The following is a 25934-nucleotide window of genomic DNA, read 5'->3' on the forward strand; positions in this document are numbered from 1 at the left end:
ATGACAACTCATTAGTTTCTAAAATAAGTTTGAAGGTTACCAAAATGTATCTTTGTACGCCCTGGTTTTCCCACGGGCTGGTTAACAAGCCGAGCTGCTGACTAATCGTAGTCATCTCATGAACTCCCCTAAGACCGGAGCTTCTGTCGTTAGCTCGAGGAAGCCCAAAGGGCTCCCCTCCATAGTCCAAGACTAGAGCAGGCCCCCTGAAGGCCGAAGGTCGAGTCCAGTATGAAGCTCGTGATACGAGCTGGATATGGGGCTGTGACCCCTTGAGAAGTAAACACACGCAAGGTAAACGTGCATATATCAGGCATCACGTGTCTGATATCCCTCTGACTTCTCGGACACGCAGCAGGAACGTGCGTGCTCAGACACCCACGGTGGGGTTAGGCCGTGCGGCCCATTACTTCCTTACCTATTGATTTGACCACACTTATGTGTCAGGTTTAGGAATTAATCATGAATGTCACAGAATTGATACGACAAGTAAGAAGGTCACGGGATGACCTCCCTACCAACTTCCAGGTGCCTTCTCCTATAAATATGGAGACCTTGGGAGTTGATAGGGGTTGGAAAAATAATCTCTTGTAAGAAATACTTTGTAACCAAATACTCAGTACAGATCAATAATATTGACTAGTGGAGTAGAAGGATTTTAACCTTCGAACCACTTAAAAACCGTGTCTTGAGTCACCCCTTTCGTCCTCTAAGATCATATATATATTTCGGTTCACATTTAGCACTAATCCTTTTCTCTCATTCTCTTAATTACCTGTTGGCGAAGAACCGCGTCAACAATTTGGTGCTTTCATTGAGAGCTTTTTCGATTAGTGCTGCTGCAAACATCCAACTATGGTGACTACTCGGTCCAGGCATGGTAACGAGACAGAACAACATGATGGGCAGGAGGCTCATCATACCACCATCCCTGATGAACAAGTTCCTGAAGTCCAGCAGCGGCCAGGAAAACAGCCGGCAGGCCAAGACGATACTGGTAGTTCGGCGCCTCGGCCGCCTAATCCGAACCCGTGTTATTATACTGCGGTGGAGATGGAGAACGCTCAATTGAGGAGCCAGTTAGCAACGGCCAGCCAGCAAATCAAGGATATCCTGGCCCGATTACCCCCTCTCACAACCGGCGTTAACGTCGGAGAGAGGCAAGGCGAGGCTCCTAAGTCTCGCCGGAATAACCGGTCCAGGCGTAGACGTTCGGATAGGTTTCCGGCAGCCAACTCCACCCCTTCGTCACACCATCGAGAGGCAAACTTCGAGGAAGTGCCTAGGACCGGACGACCGCAGTACAGCCATTCGGTCAGGACGTTGACTCCTAGCTCTCAGCCATCCTCGAGAACGCCCAGGGGAACTCGAGGAAGTTCTCAAAGGAGATCCGGGGGGGGCTTGCGGCGTCAGCCCGTCCCCGACGACCGTTCTGCGCCTCTTCCAGATCGTCCGACGCAGGACCAACAGGTTGGCAGGGCCGAAAGGCCCCCACCAAACTTGATCCGTCCAGACGGAACTAGGATCACCTCTCCAGTCAGGCATCCTCCATCTCCGATCAGATATCCGTCTCCTCCTCGGCCCATCCGGGACGTCCCAGCCTATGGGAGTAGTAGGAGAAACCCATCGTCTGCTGGACCTTCCCGGCGTAGCAGGGCGCCAGGGGAAAACTCAGGTCGTCACCACCAAAGGCAGACTCCAAGCCTATCCAGCAGGAGCCACTGGACCGGCAGTCGCCGGAGTGATCTCTCTGGGGGAGACCTGCGTCAGCGGTTAAGTTCGGCGCAAAGTCACCAGAGCACCCAGGGAGGTGACCTGTGAGATCGCCTCAACTCTCACAGAGAAGACCGAGCTGGAAGTGGTGGCCAAGCTCGTTCAGGGGGGGTCCTGTCCGAAATACGCAACGGGGGGAATGTCCCAAATAACCTATCTCAAGATAGGAGGGGCAATAACCCACCAAATGTGTATAATGGATCCGGAGCTGTTGAACAGCCCCGGAATAACCAAGGACATCAGGACCAAACCCTCGATCGCCTAACCCAGATGGAGGAGCTGATGAGGAAACTTCTATCAGAAAAAGAAAAAGACGAATATGATTCAGGGGACGAGATGGAACTCTTCGCCCCCAACATAGCAGCGACGGCATACCCGTCTGGTTTCCGTATGCCTCACCTGTCAAAGTTCAACGGGGACGGAGACCCCTCGGACCATTTAGGGATGTTCAACACCCTAATGATGGCCCATAACATTGGCCCGGAGCTGAGATGCTTGATCTTCCCCTCCACGCTGACTGGACCCACCAGACAATGGTTCAAGCAAAGTAAAAGACAGTCAATCAGCTCCTGGAAGGCCTTCTCAGCCGACTTCAAAAGGGCATTCCGAGCCTCTCAGGCCGCCCGTGTTCAGGCCGACTCCCTGGCCAATGTGAGACAGCAGCCCGGTGAGACTCTGAAGGCCTACCTGAGCAGATTCGCAAACGTCGTTGCTCGAGCTAGAGACGCGGATGATAGCTCTAAGCTCATGGCCATGAGAACCGGAATCCTTGTCGAAGGAGACCTATGGAAGGATATACAGAGGAAGGGAGTCAGCTCGATCAACGAATTCCTTAACAGGGCCCAAGAGTGGATAAACTTGGAAGAAGCCGAGGCCTTAGCTGCGGGAATAGGGGCGGAGGTTGTGGCGACGACCCCGAACGTCGCGCAGAGCAACCAGCCCGGTGGAGGCAAGAGAAAGGGCAATGGCGAAAACAGTCAGCACGGCCAAAAGAAGAATAAGTCCGTAGATAAGTTTAAGCCCGTTTTCACGACATATACCGAGCTCACCCAGTCCAGAGAGAGTATCTTCTTGGCCAACTCTACTCGGGTCCCCTGGAAGAGGCTGGAGCCATTGAAGCACCACAAAGGAAAGAGAGACACTTCTAAGTTTTGTCGTTTTCATAACGATGTGGGCCACAATACCGAAGATTGCAGGCACCTAAAAGATGAGATCGAGACTCTCATCCGAGCCGGTCCCAGCGAGTCGACCTACTCCAGAGGTCCCCGCCAGTCAGCCCGGGTCCCGGGTAGATCAGGACGTCCCTCCTCCCGTGGTCGGAGGAGAGATATCCACCATCTCGGGAGGTCCACACATGGCTGGCACAAGCAGAGGCGCCCAGAAGAGATACGTGAATGAACTAAAGGCTCATAACAAAGTGGAGTTCGTCCCAGAGCAGCGTCAGTCAAAACAGCAGCGATTGGAGAGGCAACCAATCACCTTTACGGAGGACGATGCAGGCCATGTCTAGTTCCCTCATAACGATCCTCTGGTTGTAGCAGTCCAGCTCGCCAACCGGAGGGTGAGAAGGGTACTAATAGACAATGGGAGTTCGGTAAACCTTCTATTCCGATCCACCTTAGAGAAGATGGGTCTGACTGTCGCCGATCTAAAGGAAACCTCCATGATGCTGTATGGTTTTTCGGGAGAAGGATCAGCAGCGATAGGGACGATCGAGCTGGTGATCACCCTAGGAGAAGAATCTTGAACAGTATCCAAACTACTCGAGTCCGTGGTCATAGACTGCTCCGCTGCTAACAACGCCATTTTGGGCCGACCTACGCTCATAGCTTTCGAGGCTGTCACCTCCATCCGACACCTCGCCATGAAGTTCCCCACCTCGACGGGAATCTGCACGATCCAGGGTGATCAGCTCGCTGCCAGGGAATGCTACAGCATTTCCATGAAGGGAAAATCTAAACCCGGGCAGCTGGCCATGGCCATTCTGAGTGAAGAGGAATCCCAGGAACCCTTGGCGGCTCCTGAGATTGAAAAACCTCAAAACGCCAAAGGGGAAAATGTCGCCTTAAGTAAGGACATTGACCCCCGAGTAGGCGAAGACAGATTCGAGCTCCAGGCTATTGAGGAGCTCGAGGAGGTGAACCTTGATCCACAAAATCCATCATAGATGGTCAAGCTCGGGCAAAACCTCTGTAGCAAGAGAAAGACAGAGCTGATTACGTTTCTGCGGGCTAACTTAGATGTATTTGCCTGGTCCCACGAGGACATGGTGGTAATTAGCCCGAGTGTCATCATGCACATGCTCCATCTAGACAAAAGCGTTCCTGCCAAGTCTCAGAAGCAAAGACGTTTAGGAACAACCCGAGCTGAAGCCCTAGAAGAAGAAGTAGCCCGGCTCAAAAAATGTGGCTTTATCCATGAAGCCAAATTTCCAATTTGGGTCGCCAACCCCGTGCTAGTTCCAAAGCCCAACGGAAAGTGGCGAACCTGCATTGACTTCTCCGACCTGAATAAAGCCTGCCCCAAGGATTGTTTTCCATTACCAAGGATCGATCAGCTGGTGGATGCCACGGCGGGGCACGATCTCATGTCCTTTATGGACGCGTACTCGGGCTACAATCAGATCGTGATGAATTCGGCGGACCAGGAACACACCAGCTTCATGACCCCGACTAATGTCTATTGCTACAAGGTCATGCCTTTCGGTCTGAAGAACGCCGGAGCTACCTACCAAAGATTGGTAAACAGAATGTTCGCGGACCAGATCGGAAGAAACATGGAAGTGTATGTTGATGACATGCTAGTCAAGTCAAAGACTGCCGACAACCATGTTTCCGACCTGGAAGAATGTTTTAAAATATTACGAGAATACGACATGAGGCTCAATCCCCAGAAATGCACTTTTGGAGTCGCGTCAGGAAAATTCCTGGGGTTCATAGTCAATACCCGAGGAATCGAGGCAAACCCCGACAAGATCAGGTCACTGCTCGAGCTTCCTTCGCCCAGGTCGCGGAAAGATGTCCAAGGCCTAACAGCGAGAGTGGCCGCACTAAACCGGTTTATTTCCAAGTCAACCGATAAGTGTTTGCCCTTCTACAACCTGCTCCGAGGAAACAAGAAGTTTGAATGGACAGTAGAGTGCGAAAGCGCATTCCTCGACCTGAAGGCGCATCTGGCTGAACCACCCGTATTATCCAAGCCCAAGGCAGGCGAGCCTCTTTTTCTCTACCTAGTTGTCACTGAGGATGTGGCTAGTGCCGTACTGGTACGAGAAGAGGACCAAGTTCAGAAGCCAGTCTATTACATCAGCAAGAGACTTCTCGGGGCAGAGTCACGATACCCACTGATGGAAAAATTGGCGTTCTGCCTAATCACGGCCTCGCGAAAGCTCAGGCCGTACTTCCAATCCCACTCAGTACACGTCATGACCGATCAACCTCTAAGGCAGGTTTTTGCAAAAACCTGAAGCATCGGGACGTTTGTTAAAATGGGCGGTCGAACTCAGCCAGTTCGAGATTTTCTACACTCCACGAACTGCTATAAAAAGTCAAGCCCTCGCCGATTTCATGGCAGAATGCACGGGATTCCAAGAGAATCCAGCAGAGGGCTCATCTCAGCTCACCTCGCCCCAATCGTTGTGGAAGATCTTTGTAGACGGATCATCCAACGAGAACGGCTCTGGGGCCGGAATCATTCTGATATCCCCCGAGGGACATAGATTCCACTTGGCGCTAAGGTTCGGGTTCAAGGCCTCCAACAACGAGGCGGAGTACGAAGCTTTGCTGGCCGGCCTGAGGATAGCCAGGGAGTTAAAGGCGAGCTCCGTCCAGTGCTTCAGTGACTCCCAGCTCATGGTAAACCAGGTCCTGGGCGAATATCAAGCGCGGGGACCCAAGATGGCCGCCTATCTGGCGAAGGTGAAAGTTAAGTTGTCCGCATTTGAGCAAGGATCGATCGAACAGATACCTCGGGAGCAGAACACTAATGCAGATGCTCTTTCCAAGCTCGCCACCTCGGGAGAGACGGAGACCTTAGGGTTGGTGCCGATAGAATTCTTGGAACAACCAAGTATAGAAGAAGGACGAGCCGAGGTCGAAATGATTGACGCTAGGCCGACCTGGATGACCCCCATTCTTGAGTATCTCGTCGAGGGCAAGCTGCCTGAAGGACGTAACGACGCACGACGAATCTTGTATCAAGCTTCGAGATATACGCTGGTCGATGGGGTGTTGTACCAATGTGGGCATTCCCTACCTCTCCTCCGGTGCGTTCATCCAAGTGAGGCAAAGGCCATCCTGCAGGAAGTTCACGAAGGATTCTGCAGAGACCACACTGGGAGGCAGAGCCTGGCCTTAAAGGTTCTCAGACAAGGGTATTACTGGCCGACTCTGTCCAAAGACTCGATATCATACGTGAAGAAGTGCGACAAGTGCCAGCGATTCGCTGCAGTTGCCCAAGCTCCTCCAGTCGAGCTGAAAATGATCTCGGCCCCTTGGCCGTTTGCCGTTTGGGGAATAGACTTAGTAGGCGCCCTGCCCACTGGAAAGGGCGGGGTCCGTTACGCCGTTGTAGCCATCGACTACTTTACCAAGTGGGCTGAGGCAGAGCCGTTGGCAACAATCACATCTAAAAAGGTGCTTGACTTCGTGGTAAAAAGCATCATATGTCGCTTCGGCCTGCCCAAGAAGATCGTCTCCGATAACGGCACTCAGTTCGACAGTGACCTGTTCACCGAGTTCTGTGACAGACATGGGATTGTGAAAAGTTTCTCCTCCGTGGCCTATCCTCAGGCTAATGGCTAGGTCGAAGCTGTCAACAAGACTTTAAAGGCGAGCCTCAAGAAAAGATTAGATGAAGCGAAGGGGGTCTGGCCAGAACAGCTCCCCCAGGTCCTATGGGCATACCGGACCTCGCATCGGACTCCTACGGGTCATACTCCCTTTTCTTTAACTTTTGGGAGTGAGGCAGTCCTCCCCGTGGAGATAAAGGTTCTTTCGCATAGAGTCCAATTTTACGACCAAGATCGAAACCACGAGCTCCTGTGCCATTCCATCGATCTGGTTGAGGAAAGGCGGGAGGATTCACAACTCCAGCTCGCCCATTATCAGCAGAGAATCGCCCGCTACTTCAACACCAAGGTTAAAAAACGCACCTTTAGCGTAGGCGACTTGGTTCTGAGAAGAGTTTTCCTCGCCGGAAAAGATCCCAAAGACGGAGTTTTGGGACCGAACTGGGAAGGACCATACCAGGTCATCGAAGTCATCAAGGAGGGAACTTATAAGCTAGCTCGACTTGATGGAGGGGCGGTCCCGCGAACTTGGAACGCCGTCCACTTAAAGAGATATTACCAATGATTTACTTGTAAGGCCTGGAAAGCCACTTCTTATGTATTAATGAAAATAAACTTTTTATGCATATTTGCAAGTGTAATCTTAAAGTAACCACGAAAGACCCTTTCCCAGTTACTTGGGGGGCATATGGTACCTGGATATAACCAAGTCTCCTTAACGACTTAGATGTTGATTCTTATCGATTGACCGTTGTTTTCTTAAAAATGCGAGATATTGATAAGGGTTAACACTAACTAAGTCCTATCCTGGTTTTAACCGGGTCATAAAACTTAGAAGTTAATTTAAATCTGTTGATCGTTGTTCTTCTTAAAGAGCTCGAGATATGGATAAGAGTTAACACGAACTAAGTCTTCAAATTAAGTTCCTGGTTTTAACCAGGTCATAAAACTTAGAAGTTGATTTAAATCTATTGATCGTTGTTCTTATAAAGAGCTCGAGATATGGATAAGAGTTAACACGAACTAAGTTTTCAAATTAAGTTCCTGGTTTTAACCAGGTCATAAAACTTAGAAGTTGATTTAAATCTATTGATCATTGTTCTTCTTAAAGAGCTCGAGATATGGATAAGAGTTAACACGAACTAAGTTTTCAAATTAAGTTCCTGGTTTTAACCAGGTCATAAAACTTAGAAGTTGATTTAAATCTATTGATCGTTGTTCTACTTCAAGAGCTCGAAATATGGGTTAAAGTTAACGCGAACTAGGTTTTTCAATAAATTATAGCCGAAATGCTTAAAAGCATGAAAGAGCGTAAATTAAAGACATTAAAGCAAATTGTCTCGAGGTGAAAGCACCTCATGCAAAGGTTACAAAAAAAAATATACTTAAAAATGTTCAAAGGCAACAGGGAAAGAATGCCCTAAGCTCCGTCAGATGGCCCCTTGGAGGTCGCTGTCTCACCCTGCTCAGCCGCGCCCGAGGCCTCTCCAGTCTCCGAAGGCAGTGCCTCTTTCTCAAGGCGAGCTTGGAACTTCACCAGCAAGCGCGTCCAAAGGCTCGGTGACATGAAGGAAAAGTCAGCCTCCGGATTGTAAGCCCAACAGTGATAGAACAAATCCTGCATGGACTGCTCCGAAGTGGCCCGTTCGGCCTCTAGGGCGACCTGGGCGGCTTGGATCTCAATCTTCGCAGCCTCGAGGTCCGTCCGCGAGGTGGCAAGGGAGGCTTCGAGCTCCTGGACCTTCGAGAGGGCTTTCTCCAACTCGGCCTTTGCGGTCGCCAAGGCATCTTCAGTCGCCTTAGCCTCCTGAAGGGAAGCCTGATGCTCGGCTCTCATATCCTCGAGCTGAGTCTTGGCCCTGATAATGCTCCGGTGGAGAGCGACGACGCCCTGCGAGAAATGAAAGATAAAATTGCCTTAGAAGAAAAACAGGGCAAAGTGTAAGGGTACGAGCTTTACAGAGAAAATAGGGCAGCTTACCGTTAGGGTCATGCTCATTGAAGACTCCATCACCCCAACCGGGCTCAGTGTCTCAATGGCCCGAAGTTCCTTCTCGGTGAACTTATAGATATGGTTGACGGCGTAGTTCGCCGACTCGTACACTGCCCCCCAGAAGGCCTCTGGGATCTTCTCTAGGTCCTGAGGGTTGACTGGGATGCGCACATCGGAGACCGCCACGGCCGGAGTCTCGAGCTCCGTTCCTCCGTCCTGAGTGGCGGCTGGAGCTCGCGGAGGTGGTGGAGGCATTTGGCCTGCTCCTGCGGCAGGAAGAATTGCTCCCGTGTCCTGGGCAGCCGGGGTTTTCTCCTTCTCCTTTGCCGGAGACTTGGTGGAGGTCCCAGTGGCGCTCCTGGACCCCCAGAGCCTTTTTAGTCTTGGTCCGGCCGAGGGGTTTCCCCCGAAGACTGCGCCTCGCAAGCTATCCTCGGGCTGAGACATCTCTTCTGTCGAAACAAAAACATTGTTAGTACAAGTTAGCAACCATACAGACAAGGACAAAGGGTTAAATATAAAGTGTGCAAATACTAAGGGAGCCCTACCCCCCGAGCTGGAAGAACCTAAGACGATTATTTCCTGAACTGGCGCAAGTCCTGGGTCCGGTTCTGACTCAGGGCTAGATTCTTCTACATACTGCCTAAGCCCCGGAGCATAGATACCCCTCTGGAGTGATGGCCATGTGCGTAAGTTGGTCTCATACTCCTCAAATAGGATCGACCTAAAGGCTAGGGTGTTATCTACTACTACGGTACCCCTAGGCCGGTTCTCTTGGTGATCCAGCATGAGCTGGTCGACACAATGGAGCAGGAGTGTGTTCAGGTCCGGATCGCTTCGATGACGATGGACGAGCTGCCTAGGATTGAACCTAGCCAGCCGGGGGTCTGCGGTGGCCCTATCTAGACTCCTAAGTAAGTAAGGGTTACCTTGGCCAGAAGGACCCGCGGCTGCTCCGGATTGGATCCTCTCCTCGCCCATCGTCTGGGCGACCTCCAAGGTCCTCTTCCTGCTCCTCATGAGCGGAACTTCGTCACCCTCGTCCTCCTCGTCTTCATCTCCCGCGACCTCCTCCACGATGATGGGTCTGGTGTCTCGAGATGGGGGCGGCCCCCGGGGCCTCTTTAGGTTCAGGGTCTGATTTGGAAAAATCAGCTTGCAGAACACCATCGTCTCGTCCGTCACGAGCACGCGATAATCCTTCTCACTGGGGGGCAAGCCTGCCAGCGTTTCATATTGGCCCCCGAGGTTCACAGACTTCTCTGTCCTCGCGAAGATGGCTGCAAGGTTAGTTTGAGTCAGAATGGGGTACGGGAGGAGCTAAAATAACACTTAAAAGGCGAGCTAAGGACGGGAGAAACTTACGAGGACGATTGAAATAGTGATGCTCGCAGCTCTGGAAACCAGTTGACATGAAGAACTGGTCCTTAAAGTCATTGGGGTGGCTGGGCAGCTCGATGACCGCCGCTGTATTGGGAAACCGGGTTAAATAGTAAAACCCGTCACCTCGCCCCCGCTGGTCCGGGCTGGCTTTGAGGCAGAAGAAATATAAAATGTCTGCAGGAGTGGGGACCTCCCACTCGTGCTTCTGGAACAAATACCTCAACCCTGCCAGCAGACAGTAGGAATTAGGGGGGAGCTAAAATGGGGCCAACCCCACATAGTTAAGGAAATCAGCAAAGTACTGATCCAGTGGAAGGAAGGCCCCTGCCTTAAAATGTTCACCACTCCAGGTCGCGAACGACTCGTCGAGCGGCGCACAGCTCCGCTCGCCCTCTGAAGCAGGTCGAGCCACTACGGACGCTTTCCCCAAGGCGATGTTGTGGGAAAGGAAGATTTTGTTAATCTTCGCCTGGTCGGTTATCTTCGAGATGATCCTTTCCGCCTCAAAGAAGGCATCAGGGGCCACCTCGACCTCCTTCTCCACTGTCGGCCCGAAGCGGGGGATCGGGGAGCTAGGCATCGCCGCCTTCCCTTTGTCCTGCTGGGAGGCCGAGCTGCTGACGTTCTTCTGTGGGAGATTTATCTTTGGAGCCATCTGGTCGCCTAACGAACAAAAGAAAACATTTCAGAAAAGGCGACCCAAGCATGAGGAAAAAGCAATTATTATTTACACGAGCTGAGGTAAGCCCAGCCCGTGGAGAGTGGGACCACGCGGTTCGATGAACACGCGCCTGTGCTCCCAACCGATCCCCGATTACTCGGGATTCGTGTGTCAGGAGGGTCAGGATAGAATTTGCCTTGGGGGGAAAGGTTCAGTAGGCAGGAAATTGCAAAACCGCTTGTGAGGCGTGTTCCCTAAGCTACCCGGTTTTGCACCCAAAATTCCCAAAACTCCTACCCAGAAATTTTCCTCAGAAAAAGCATCCTGAAACCCATACTCTAAAGCGATTTCCTACAACAAATATGCCCTAACCTAAAAGGGCTGTCACCCTCCATATCCACAAAACCCAGCAAACACTTGCATGCGGCTACAGTAAAGAATTGTCACCTAAGCTACAGTAGCATATTTTCAAAACACACAGGGTCAGGAAACTTACAGTGTGTGGCTGGGAGGTAGACGAAGGTGTTGCGTTGGTAAGAGCTTCGTCGGTGTAATGGCTTCCAAAGCTTCGGAGAAGTCCGTGCGCCTAAGCTTCTTGAATGCTGAAAGTAGCAGTAGCGGGATCGAGGGTTTTGTTCTTATGGAGATATAGAGAGAAGAAGAAGAGGAGGTTGAAGCTTGAAAATTTTCGAATGAAAGGGTGGCCCATGCGTAGGGTGGCCACCCCTTTTTATATGCGTAAAGGATCACGTATAGAGGGCCGTTGGATGGCCCTGATGGGGGATCCGAGGCCCTCCACTCGAAATACGAAACGACGGCTGGGCATGGGCTAGGCCATTAAATGCGGTTCTCGTAAGACGTACCGTCACCACCCACGATGTTCCACGTATCAGACGCCTGCATAAAAGGTGGAATACGAAGAGTTCATGGGGAAGTCCAAAAGCCCCTACTGTGGTCTTATATATGATGTGGTATACCACGAGCAGGAGCTTGGGGGGCAGATGTACGCCCTGGTTTTCCCACGGGCTGGTTAACAAGCTGAGCTGCTGACTAATCGTAGTCATCTCATGAACTCCCCTAAGACCGGAGCTTCTGTCGTTAGCTCGAGGAAGCCCAAAGGGCTCCCCTCCATAGTCCAAGACTAGAGCAGGCCCCCTGAAGGCCGAAGGTCGAGTCCAGTATGAAGCTCGCGGTACGAGCTGGATATGGGGCTGTGACCCCTTGAGAAGTAAACACACGCAAGGTAAACATGCATATATCAGGCATCACGTGTCTGATTTCCCTCTGACTTCTCGGACACGCAGCAGGAACGTGCGTGCTCAGACACCCACGGTGGGGTTGGGCCGTGCGGCCCATTACTTCCTTACCTATTGATTTGACCACACTTATGTGTCAGGTTTAGGAATTAATCATGAATGTCACAGAATTGATACGACAAGTAAGAAGGTCACGGGATGACCTCCCTACCAACTTCCAGGTGCCTTCTCCTATAAATATGGAGACCCTGGGAGTTGATAGGGGTTGGAAAAATAATCTCTTGTAAGAAATACTTTGTAACCAAATACTCAGTACAAATCAATAATATTGACTAGTGGAGTAGAAGGATTTTAACCTTCGAACCACTTAAAAACCGTGTCTTGAGTCACCCCTTTCGTCCTCTAAGATCATATATATATTTCGGTTCACATTTAGCTCTAATCATTTTCTCTCATTCTCTTAATTACCTGTTGGCGAAGAACCGCGTCAACAATCTTAAATAATAAGATACCATAATATAACCTAACAATAACTAATTGGTAACTTTTAATAAAAAAGTGACAGATTTGTATCTTATCGGTATTATAAGCAACCAAAAGGTAACTTTTTACAATCCAGAAAAACAAAAAGTTTAAGGAAGTGAGATTTTCTAATTTTTTTCAAAATTCAGTATGCTATGCTGATGTGGCACCAATATTTGTGTAAATAATTTTGTTGAATGTATTTTTGTAAATACTTTAGATTCTGTGTATATAATTATAAATTTCTTTTTTTTTAATGAATATAATTGTAAATTTCCCATAATTTAATAGTTAACTAAAAAAATTAATAAGGTATTAGTTTATAACTAGTAATCTAATAGTATAGTATTTATATAAAATATTTGAATCTGATTGTATAGTATTTATTTAAAAAAAAAAAAATTTGTAAAGAGTGTTGATTAAAGTATACCTTATTTAAAAAATAAATTTTATTATAATTATTAATTAGTTTCTGATAATTAATTTTTTTTTATCAAAGAACAAAATATATAATTTTTGCAACTACAGTTCAGAACTGTTTATGTTTTTAAACTAAATTCTTGATCTACAATTTCAACATATAGATTGTTTGTAAAAAAAATTATTTACATTTTATTATTTATTTAAAATTTATATTTTGAAACAGATTAATGCTTAATATTTGTTTTTCATAGTTCACGGTGGTATTGCAAGTTGTTAAAGAAAGATTGATAAAATGGATTATATTGTTAGACCACAGTGAATAGCAACATTAAATATGACTAATACGTTTCTTAAACGTAATACAATGTATCAAGAAACTACAACAAATAATAAGATATTTTTTATATTCTTGATACAGTTAGAATTGAAAGACAAAAATAATTATAGCCATCCTTCAACAAAGCTTTTTCTCTCACACACATTATAAAAAAGGAAAAAAAATGCATACACGAAGATAATTTAAAAAAAAAAAATTGTTCAATATTTAAATTAGAATTACAGTGTCAAAATCAAATAATTTAGAAATTCTACTTATAAAACATTAATAAATTAGTTGTGTATTATTTATTTTATGATCACATAATTACTATTTTTAATAAATAATTAATTATATTTGAAAATTTATTTCTAGTGCCAAAATTAAAATTTAAAAATAGAAATTATATATTGATGATCACCCGTTAAAATCTTCTAAAGAAGGTAGAATTTGATAAAAGATAAGTCATGTGTTTATGACTGTCTTTGGTTTAAAATAAGCTTAATTTATAAAATATTTTAAAAATTAATAAAAAAATATATTTTTAATTTTAAATTATTATCTTAATATTTCTTTTTTTGAGTAAAAAATAAAATTAAAAATTGTGATTAAGTTTTTTACTTTGGATAATATATTATTTTTGATTAGATGCTTTATTTTTTTAAAACAGAAAATTATAGAGGTGGAAAAATAAAATTAAAAAATTGTGATTGAGATTTTTATTTTTAAAAAAATTATTATTTTTCATTGAGAGTATCAAAAAGATGTTTTAATTTTTTTTAAATAATAAATTACAGAGATAGAAGAGAATAAAAAATATTTTTTTCCGTAATTTTGTACTATAAACATTGAAAGTGTGTGTTCTTAGAAACACCAAAATAAAATAATGTAAAAGAAAACATTTACATTTTAAATTATATATAACTCTCTATATGGTTAGATTTTTTAAAAATATGTATATATATACAGTTAGATTGATTTCATTACCAATTTATTAATGAATGTGATATTTGATTAGGGTAATAGAATAAAATTAAAAAGAAATGAATGAATTTTCATTCTATTTTTTTTAATTTGTTGTATTTTAAAGTATTAAAATATTTTTTCAATAAATAATTTTTTTACTATTTTAGTAAAATGATTATTTCATTTAAAAATAAGAAAATTGACGATTTCAAAACAATATTAAAAAAAATATTATTAATTTTTTTTTATTTATATCAATTTTTATTATATTTTATTCCTATTCAATTTTTCATTACTATTTTTTTAATTTTATTCCCTCTAATCAAATGATAACCATAAAAGGAATAACATCTCTCTCTTTTCGCATCTATTTTTAAAATCTTCACAATTAGGATTCTTTTTCCCAAAATGTGTGATGAAATTATTTAATACTTACAAAGATGATTACAACGAATAAGTAAAGTATAAATCAGAACGCTTTAATGAAAAATAATAATAAAGTAAGAGTAATTGTAATTTATAACGTTTCCAATTATAAAAAACAAATATAGTCTAAATATAGCAATCCACAATTTAATATTGGTTTTCTGTCAAAAAAAAAAAAAAAAAACACCATAGGGGCCTAGGGGGGGACAACGACAAAAAACAGGGAAAATAATCATAATAATTAATTGGTCAATCACTTTTGTAATAATTTAAATCTAGTATTACTTTCCCATGTATAAAAAAAAAAGTTACCTTTTATAATTAATGAAATTAGATTAAAGTTTTATGGATGGAGCATTGCACCACCCCAAAAGCGCAGGTTAGTACCAAGTGTAGAGTGCAAGATAAAGAGCACCGCTACCCCTATTCTCACCCATAAAAAAAACATTAAAAAAAACAAAAAACCAGAGGGGATCTCCTTTGCTCACTCCTTCCAAACAAACCGCCATAGCTCGTTATTATCAATCATGTATCGTTCTTGACGATAACAATTTCTAATGCTAATTATAGAAGTAGCTCGTGTTTAGTGCAAACATCATTAAAATATAAATATATTATACTTTTATACAGAGAGAGTGTGTGAGTGACAGGAGAAACGCGAAAGCAGCTTCCTTTGGGTATTGTGTTGTCGAGTGAAGCTGGTGTATATTGGCGGTTTGGCTGATCTATCTATTTGGCTGATCTGAGAGAGAGAGAGGGATATGGTGGTGGGATGAGGTTGAGGAAAAGGGGAGAGGGAGATGGCGCGGGGAGAGTGGGGAAATCATGGGAGAGGGAAATGGGGATGCTCGTACAAGAGGACCACTCTAATAGTTTGCCTCATCAACATTGTTGTTGCTCTATTCGTTCTTCGCTTTCTTTACGCTTCTCTATACATATACTCCGATCCCTATTCACGTGCAGGTATTATGCCTAATCCAATCTTTTTCTTCTTCCTCTTCCTAATTGTTAATATTTAAGGATATCCTGTTTTCATCTCTTACCTATTACTCTGTGTATTTCAAAAAAATAATTCGTGGAACGAATTTTGAGGCAGATTTCGTCAATTATGTTTTTATTTTTTGATAACCCACTTGTCCTTTTTGGGCTAATACGTGAAAACCCACTTGCAATTGCTAGTGTTCCTCAATGGTGAATGATTTTCGATTAAGGTTTTTCTTTTTCCCTCCTATCTCTAGTTGTTAATTACACCCCGGATCAGATTAGGATGATGGAAGAATCAATTCGAATTCGAAGAGCAGCCGAACCATTGGAGCTTCTTAAATTGGTAAGATTTATCCAGGATTTTGGGGAAATGTTTGGGATAGATCTGTATTTTATTGAGCTTTTTGGGATATGTATACTTTGAGACATTGTTACCCTTTTTAGTTTAATCGATTGACTTACACGTTGTAATGGGCAAAAGGTGAAGAAACTTGAAAAGGAGCTTTCCAGTGAAGTGATGATTAGTGAACTCCCCCAACATTTAAAGCAGAGTATAACAGACGACGTTATTCAGAGATTGAAAACATTGGGTGCCAGAGCGAATATTAGTGAGCAGAGAGGTAAGAGTTTTTACACTTTCTGTGTAATTTTTGTGAAAGATTCTCATTTGTCTGTAATATTTTCTTGGTGGGCATTGTATTGATTCCTAACTTTGAGTTGCTATATTTTCCTGGGCAATTACTGAATGTAGTAATTTAAAATTTATTGAATGCAAGCCTTTCCACAAAGGTGTCCTGCCAAACATAGATTATAACATCCTTAGTGTAGCATAAATATACTATAGTTAGTATTATTCAACTCTGCCCTTATAAAATTGGTAGCTTTGAATTTGTGTTTTGGGCTTTTATTGTCCTTTGGCATGTGAATAACTTTGTTAAAATAGGTAAATACTATAGTTTTTAGACTCTTCTGTCCTGGTGGAGCTAATCTGGGTAATCATATTTCCAATTTGATGGAAATTTCACACTTGAAAGGGATGTTAGAAACTATTGGAATGATTTCAGGACTTCTTACCAATTGCCAGTGCTTAGTTCGAATTGTTTGATTAAAAAAATAGTATATTTATGCTACTGACCGACTTAAAAAAAGTACTAATTAATTTAAGATTAATACAGATGAGATAGTTTTTTTCTTTTGAAAATATTCTGGCAACATCTACTTCGCAATAATGGCTGTTGGTTTACATCATCTTTTGAAGTTTGGCTGCCTGTATTATGTGATATCATTGTTATTTTGGTTACTGAACTCAGCACAACCACTACCGTGGTTTTCTCTATCACAGTTATAGCTACCATCCATTTTGTGGAGGAGGCCAGTGCAATAGCCACTTGCACTCTAGCAGTTCTGATCTCCATGATATTTGCTTCACCACTACTATTTGGAGTTCTGATAACTAATGCTATGACCAGTAGTTCTGGCACTAACACAAGATAGCTAGTTTTGTATCATTGCAATAATTCCCAATTTCCCATCATATCCACTGGCTTCTTGGGTGCCATCGAAGTTCTTTTCATTTTGACACACTTAATGTTACTTTAATGGGTTTGATGGCACCTGTTTCTAAAAGTTGGACTAGCTTCTAAATTTTTCTTGGTGGCTAGGGGTATTTAGATACTATTACATTAATGGGTGAATATTCCTTGTAGAGAAATTTTGATGTGCTTAGATAGTTAGAATTATCAAGAGAGGTAGGTCAAAATTGAATGTTAGAGAAATGCGGAAGTGAAAAGCTTGACTCAATTTCCAATAAATGGGAAAAGATACATTGTATAAAATGAAAGGACTAGGAACAAGTTACAGGAATAACTGCATATCTGCACCGGCTATCTTGTGTCAAATATTATTGTTACTTGTTGAAAAAGAAGAAAAAATTAATTTAAATTTCTTGGCATACAACAGTACATTCTTTTAGATTTCTTTTGATAATTATGAACAAATAATATACATTCTGTGTTATATTAAGATACTAAAAATTATATGATCGTACAAATAACTAACTGTTAGCTTGTTATCATTAAATTGGTCAATATGAAGCAATAATGTATCATGAAGGTGTCACAGAAATCCAATCCACTGTTTTTGTTTCTGCTAATAAGCAACTTGGCATATTTGAGTGTTTATAGGATCGTAAGTCTATATTTTATCTTTATTAAGGTATATGCTGCTCAATAAGTAAGTTCCTCTCTGATTTGCGAGGCTCTGACCCAACCCTCATCAGAATTTGTTCTGTCATCTATGTTCCTCATCCTAAACCTTCTGCTGTTACAATTATTGTTCCTACATGTGATTAAATATTTTTTTAGTAGTTTTACTATGATCATCAGAAGCAATGCATACAATTCTTGTTTTATTGTTGGCCCACGTAGCATTATCAGCTTAATAATTTAGGTAAAGAGCATAACGATGTAATATGCCAAATAAAAGAAATCTAGTATCTTTTTTTTCTTTTTCCTTTTCTTTTTTGACTTGCAGAATTTTAGTATCTTGCTTATTCTTTGATGTTTTTCTTGTTAATAACAGAAGCCGTTGAAAGATGGCGATTGGAAAAACTGAACAAAACTAAGCAGTTAACCCTTGAGAGAGATAACGCGGACTCAACTATTTCCCATGAGGAGGCGGGTATGCGCTTTGTAGAATCAACACAGTTTATTTTATGAAAATACTTCAATATGCAGTATTTTAGTCCATGAAGTCATTAACACATTTTCTCGTGTATCTTGTTATGCTGTAGATATGCTAGTAAGAGCTTTGGAGTCTAACTGGGCGGTGATTTCTGAAGAGATTGGGCTTTGGATACCTCCTGAAGCTATTAACAAGGAACATGATGATAAACCTGAAGGTGAAGAGGAAGGTAATATATTTAACTCTACTGATAGTAATGTTCTCTTTTTCACTCTATTGATAGTAATGTTCTCTTTTTCAACAGCTACCTCCTCAATATATTTATGTAGAAAGTTAAAACATTATAGTCATACTTGTGGTAGATCTGATTGCCTGTAGAAATTTATTCTATTTTATTGTTAATGTACTCTTTCTTTCCAGAGGAGGACATTTTGCCCGGCAGACCACTTCCAGCCGAATGTCATGCTGAACTTCATACAGATTACGGTGGTGCCGCTGTGAGATGGGGGCTAACTTTCCACAGAGAAAGTGCAGCTGATTGCTGCCAGGCTTGCTTAGATCAAGCTAAACATGCCAAGCCTGGTGAGAAGAAATGCAACATATGGGTTTATTGCCCGTCTGAGACTGGTTGCTATTCACCCGACATTTATCAACATAGAATTCAAGAGTGCTGGCTTAAATTCGTAAGAACCAAGTTATTCTTTTATTGTTTTTATTTCCATTATTTTGAAGAATAACCAAAGTTAAAAGTCCCTCTTCTCTATTCGTTCAGTCCACTCTAATATAACATTGTCTCTCTTTTCTTAAAAAACTATCAAATTGCAGGCAGAGAAGCCAAAAGTAAATTTCAAGGACAAGTATTCGGAGTCATACAGAAACTCCCATCCAACTGCACCATTCATCGTGCCATGGGTCTCAGGTGTCGTCAGTGCATAAATAGTGTTCGGCCAACAAATGGGGAACACATATTATTGGAACCATTATTACACGCTTTGAACAAGGTGAGTTAAATTCTGAATTGGTTCAAAAAAAAAAATTCTGAATTGGTTCAAAAAAAATATTCTGAATTTGTTCAAGGGAGAAAGATCGGACTGCGCTGCTATTCATTCATCCATCCATCCTTTTTTGCGGTTCTTTTTTACAAAGTTAATATCATTTTTTGTAATACGAACTAATATGGGAATACCAAGTTTCAACAGTCTCTCTGGTAATCAGGGCGAGCTTATTAGCTAGATTGTTTGATAAGTGTTATGTGGATTGCTGCTATGCTATGCTAATCTGTCAAACTAGACATTACAAAAGACTTATTCTTGATTGTTCTGTATACATATGAATATGATGATTATTAGAAGAAACGATGTACAAGATTGTCAAGTAAACATATTTGCTAAAAATGCGATTGCTCGTTATCAAATTTTTATGTCTTAATTATAACTCTAACCAATAATATTTAATATTTACTCATTATAAAGAAATTATGAAAAAGCGAGTTAATATATTTTTTATATTTTATTTCTAATTATGATAAGTTAGACTCAATTAGCAATTTAAGTTCAAATTATAGTTTTAAACAAATGAAAAATTAAGGGAAGAAAACTATACATATATTTTTTTAATTTTAAATGTTTTTGAACACTTTTTGTTAAAAATAACTTAAGGCTGTTATTATATTTTGTTTGGATTTTCTTCTAATCTGGTTCCATTTGATTTCAATTGTTTGGAAATCAAGGGTTCCGAACCATGGATGTAAGTGGTAAGAATTATTAAGTTAAATTTATTTGATTAATCAAGTATTTATATTGTAACTATATAATTAAAAGTAATGGAGTCTTGCCACACAAAAAAAAAAGAACGTAATTGAGTATTAATTATATTCTTGCATTATGAAGAAAGCAGCAGATATTATTATACTGTGTTTATCATAAAAGAAAATACAAAAAATTTGTTTTATTTTAAATATTTTTTTACTGAATATTATCAATTTTCAATATTAATTATCATATAATATTATTTTAATTTAGAAACTTAAATTATTATTACTACAGATTGGTTTTTTGAAGAAGACTATGAAATAGGCAACTTAAGAAAGATCCCATCAGTAAAATTGAAATAAAATGGTGACCAGTGATATTTGACCATTTTGAGTCCATATCCGATTAACTAGTCGACCGACAGGGACAAAGGTTTAGAAAACTTTGGAGGAGGCAAATGGTATAGGGTGCTCCTAGATTGCACCCCAAAAATGGGTTATATCATTGCACTTTCTCTGTGTTTTCTTCGTTTGGATAGTTTTTTTTTTATAGTTACGTGGTATGCATTGTAATTATTTTATAAATTTTGAATAATTTACAATATCAAAATTTTACACACATATTAAATTAAAAAAAAAAAATACGTGACACAAACCATTTAAGTCATATTTTTAATAATGTAAATTATTTAAAAATTTTATGATGTTCTAAATAATTACAATATAAATCATTATATATAAAAAAAAAATTTATAACTATTCAAATACCAAAAGCAAGAAAGAAATCTACCAATATGCTTATTTTTTTTGGGTGATATTATATATATATATATATGGGAATTCTCCTATAAGGGCTTCATTTTAAGCCTTACCGGTAGGGCTCTTAGTGTTTACAACCTGTGAACAGTTTTCGGCGCGACTTTTTTTTATGACCGTGTATATTGTAGCTATTTAGAGCATCCTGCAAATTTTCAGAAAATTCCGAATAGTTTACAGTACCGAAAACTAGGTTCAAACATGTTGTTTTCGATGCGCATAAAAAAAAATTAGTCACGCGTACAACAATATGTTTGGACCTAGTTTTTGGTACTGTAAACTATTCGGAATTTTTTGAAAATTTACAGGATGCTCTAAATAGCTACAATATACACGGTTATAAAAAAAAATCACGCCGAAAACTGTTCACGGGTTGTAAACACTAAGAGCCCTACCGGTAGGGCTTAAAGTGAAGCCCCTATAGGAGAATGTCCATAAATATATATATATATATATATATATAGACGAGATCTTCGACACTTTTAAGTATGGTTGGGACTCAAACCCCAAGTCCATATATGTATATATTTATATATTATATATTGTCTTCTTTTGTAGTGGTGTGATGCGTGTCGTATGCTATACTAAATTTAATTATATTCTATTTTTTAATTTTCCAACTATTTTAGTATAGTGACAAACAGGGGCGGACTGAATGTGAAACGAGTGGGGTCAACTGACCCCAGTGAACTTTTAGAAATTACATGTACATATGTTAATATTTTTGTAATATTTAAATTATTTTAATAATTAAATGTATTGACCCCACTAAAATATTTACATTTTCTTTTTTCTTTTTTAAGATTTTATAATTCTGTTTGTTTATTTCAAACTTTACCACATGTACTTTGCTTTTAATTCATGAGAATATTATTCATATGTATTTTTGTTAATGGATGTTTTTTTTTTTAAAATTTTTCTTTTACCCCAGTAAAAATATATTCTAAGTCCGCCCCTGGTGGCAAATACAAGTCGAACCCAAGAGGACTACTATTCAATTTATTATTCAAATGACAAAAAATTAATAAAGAATGAGATTTTAAAAATAAAAATAAAAATAGCAATAAAAATAATTGAAAACAAAGTTAATGGTTAAAATAGTTATGATGTCATTCTCTACCACTAAATATTCATTCAAGCATTTTAAATATAACGTTTATCTATATTCCCTATCAAATTATTAACCCCGCATATAATACTTAAACAGTCAATTATCTCAGCTTCCCTATCACAATTAATTAAAGTTAAGCGCTCATTAATTAATCATTTCTACCGAGCAATAAACCCATTAAGCATGCAATCTATTTAACTCAAGAAAAATATTACATTCAGTGGAAACAAGTTAATCTAGGCAACAAATTCATTAAGCATGCAATTCATTTAATCTAGGCTATAAACTTCATCACAATTAAAATACTCGTCACAATACTTAATTACAATTTATGACTCTACTTAGAACCCTAGACTATTAGGTGTATAGTAATCCAAAGATGATAGTCTATGAAATGAAAAAGAAAATTATTTTTATCTTTAAACCCGTCACACCATAGGTAAATAGTGCTTGATTATTTGTTTGTTGTGAGGGAGGTTTTGTATTGGAGTTGTGCTTTAAATGAATACAATCTCATATTTCTCTACAAAAATTGCAAGGTATTCAATGAAAACAAACAGAAAAAAAAAATACTTGCAACAATTCAAGTGTGGGGAAATAGTGAGATTTATATTTGAAAACAAAAGAAGAGAGAAAATGAAGTATTTTGGAAATTGTTGGGGAATATGTGTAAGGGTCTAAATAAAAGAAATCCTATGTTATGGTGTGATTTTAGCCTAAATTATATTTCTCATTTATCTTTAACCTTAGTTATACATTACAAGCCTATGAAGTCATATTGATAATTTGATTATGTGTACTTATATTAGTGGAAAATGATTTGATAATGAGCCTATGGAATGGATGTTCATCAAAATAAATATTTTTATAAGAGACAATTTTAGCATGTATAAATTGATTTGGGTGCGAGTGATATATTGAATTTAATTATGTACACATACAAGAACTGGGTTTAAGAAGTAATCATACTTAAGATGAAATTCTAAGGAGTGTAAATCTAAATTTTTCTTATAATTATATATTTGTACAATCTTTGAGACAAGTATTATTTTTGACAAGATCATGATTTTATGGTTTTATTGTTTATGCGTTTAGTTTTTGTTCATTGTTTTTGCTAAGGGACTAGCAAAATCTAAGTGTAAGGGAATTTGATAAGTGCAATTTTAATTATATATTTTTAATTACCTAAGACTTAGAAATTGTTAGTTTTTAGTTATTTTAATAATTTTAATTTTGTATTTTGTGATTTTTGGGCTATAAATGATGTATTAAGCTTAAGAGATTTAATAAATAAACCTTTAATTTTCCTCAAAAATTTTGTTTTATTATTATTGTTGTTTTTATTATGTTGCATAATTATAATATTAATATATTAAAACAAACGCTTTATTCAAGGTTAAATAATATTGGTTTATAATTTGTTACAAATAATGTCTCCCACTGTACATTTTATAATTTATGAACAATTATATAAAATTATTATTATTTGGTTTATATAGAAAAATATACCCTGATTAATTATTTTTTAATTTCCAAATTATAAATTATATGTGGCATCCTTTTTTACATTTTAATTACAATTTTACCGTTGTTTTTTTTTTATTTACTATTATACTGTTTTTTTATACATGTTTTAAACTTTATATACCATCTTTTAGAATTTATATATTGCCAGTTTTGCTTTTTTCATGTATGGCGCGTGTACATTTTTTGAAGCACGTTCCTCACATGTTTGCAGCATGTGTAGTCTAATCCCCATTTTTTTAGTCCAATCGTGGTATCTTGGTATAAGGTTACTCATTTCCTCCGTTTTCGAGTAGTGGTATAGTCTGTATAGTAGTTATAGGTTCGTGGTTTGAGTCGTGGTCTTTTCATTTTCGCCATTGTCAAGGGTTTGTTCTTTATATACTTGAAGAGTTTGAGTAATGGCGATAACTCGATCGTCCATTTCTCCATTGTCGAAGTTTGTTACTAAAAAGAAAAAGAAAAAAATCATGTCTGATTCAGGGAAAAAGGATTCTGAGGAAGATGTTAGTGATTTTTGTGAGAAGAATTTGAGTAAGAGTGAGGGTTCTAGTAAGAGGAAGTATGTGAAGAAGAAATTTAGGGGGAAGTCTTCAGATGATGACCGTCCAATAAAAAAGTTGAACGTAGTAGATGACGATGGTAATGATAGTGATGATTTAGAGATTGAAGTCCCTAAGAAAATCAAGGTATATTTTGTTCTTTTTTTTTTAAGTTTCTATTTGGTTTCTGATTTTTCAATTTTTTGTATGTGCTTTGTGTTTTTTTGAAAGGGTATCTGGTTTTTGGTTTCTTGTTGGTTTCTTTTTTGTTGTGGGTCTGGAGTTTGTGAGAGTTTACATTTTTGTCGTTTGATGTTTCATTTTGTATTTTTTGGTACAGTGTTTGGTTTCTTTTTTTTATTATTATTATTGTATTCAAGTTTGTTAAATTTTTTATTTATTGGTATCTTTTATTTAGAATTTTAATTTGATTTTTTTTGTATGTGTTTGAATTTCCTTAAGGGGTATCTGTTTGGTTTTTTTTTTTGTTAGGGTTTATATCACACTCAATTTTTGTTTTAAAAATATTATACGTTTTGGTATCTTGTTTTTGTAGGTTTTGAGTTTGAGTTTGATTTTTTGTTTTGTTTTTGTTTTTTAGTAATTTGTTGGTTATCTGTTGTTGGGAATTGTACTCTTAAAACAATTGTAGTTGACAATGGTTTTAATGAAATAAATGAATGAATTGAATTATTGTACATATGTAGCTTATGTATTATATTATTGTTAATAATATTAAGTAAATATCAGAAAATTTTCAAGTTCATCTATGTGGTCTCAATCTCATATTGGTATGAGAGGATCGAGATTGAGATAATGGACTTAAATAGTTCGTAGTAAAATAAAGTTACGGAATCTTTAGATTAATTACTGCTAGTACAGTCTATTAGTATTATGAATACATGTGATGTAGATCCGGGTTACTAGTGTAGTAGAACACTTTAGTGGAGGTACTTTACATGCTGAAAGTATGTAGAACTGGACTAGAAATGATTTAATAATACTTGTTTGAATACCGTTTCGTAGTATTATAAAACACATCAACTGATGATCATATACAAACTGATCTTAATCCCGAAGTTACTATGAACTCCTATATAAATGTCATTTGATCATTTGATTCATGCGTTATGATTTGTCAGAATGATTAGGCTAAGAATTATTGTTTTGGGGACTCAATGATATATATGACTGAGGACATAGCTTAACAGATATGGAATCTATACCTTCTTATAGATTGAATGATGGTTCCCTATTGGGTTGGCTTTTGGAATTGAAAAGGTAATTTAAGTCAAATTCATAATCAGATTATGAATTAACGTTCACTAGTAAAGTCAATAGTACACTAGGAATCAAGATATAATTAAAAGGGTAAAACGATAATTTTATTCCCGCTTAATTTGTATGTAATGATTATATCAATGGACACTTTATGTTACAATAAAATACTCAGTAAATATGTCTTTAATTCTCAAGAGTCCAGTCTCATATTTATAGTGGAGTAATCACGAGATTAATAAATATGATTATTGAATCAAAGACTGTTGGTTAATAATCTCTTATTTATTGGAGCATGGAATTATTGGTCCATAGGTCCCCGGGGCGACTCTATCAAGACCATTCAAGGTAACAGTTGATACAATGGTCAAATTGTGAATGAGCTATTTGAGAGAATATTTATTCTTCGGGATAAATATGCAATTATGTGATAATTAAAGTTGCACAATTTATTATTGTATTAATACAATTTTTGAAATTGTGTAGAAAAAAAAGAAGTTGATTTTAATCAATTATTTTATTTAAGTGAGAAAGGATAAATATGGATAGTCAAACTTGGTTTTGATTATTATATTTATTTATTTAATAATAAGATGATGATGGAAATTCAAATTTTAAAATTTGAAATTTAAGTTGTTATTTTTTTCTTAAAAAAATATACCTTATTTGAATTTCTAATTATTAATTAATTAAAATAAAAATGCACGAAAAATCAAATTCTCTTATTTTAGGGAAATAT

General features: G+C 39.1%; 1 protein-coding gene across 1 annotated transcript; it reads left to right on the plus strand.

Moving 5' to 3' along the window:
* The first annotated feature begins 14939 nt into the window (after positions 1–14939).
* LOC133806948 (uncharacterized) lies at positions 14940–19588 on the plus strand. Its single transcript, XM_062245043.1, has 7 exons — positions 14940–15471; positions 15747–15835; positions 15974–16112; positions 18073–18171; positions 18284–18403; positions 18595–18857; positions 19000–19588. Exons 1-7 carry the CDS (start codon positions 15309–15311, stop codon positions 19108–19110), a joined length of 984 nt encoding a protein of 327 aa, XP_062101027.1. The 5' UTR covers positions 14940–15308; the 3' UTR covers positions 19111–19588.
* Positions 19589–25934: the final 6346 nt, after the last annotated feature.

The sequence above is a fragment of the Humulus lupulus genome, chromosome 1 (assembly GCF_963169125.1).
Source record: "Humulus lupulus chromosome 1, drHumLupu1.1, whole genome shotgun sequence".
NCBI classification, from domain to species: domain Eukaryota; kingdom Viridiplantae; phylum Streptophyta; class Magnoliopsida; order Rosales; family Cannabaceae; genus Humulus; species Humulus lupulus.

What these genes read in the sequence shown, in the direction of transcription:
- LOC133806948 (XM_062245043.1), top strand. Translation starts at nt 15,309, where the DNA reads ATGGCGCGGGGAGAGTGGGGAAATCATGGGAGAGGGAAATGGGGATGC. An exon ending in TATTTCCCATGAGGAGGCGG is followed by an intron (nt 18,172 to 18,283) that starts GTATGCGCTTTG and finishes GTTATGCTGTAG; the next exon opens with ATATGCTAGTAAGAGCTTTG. An exon ending in AAGAGTGCTGGCTTAAATTC is followed by an intron (nt 18,858 to 18,999) that starts GTAAGAACCAAG and finishes ATCAAATTGCAG; the next exon opens with GCAGAGAAGCCAAAAGTAAA.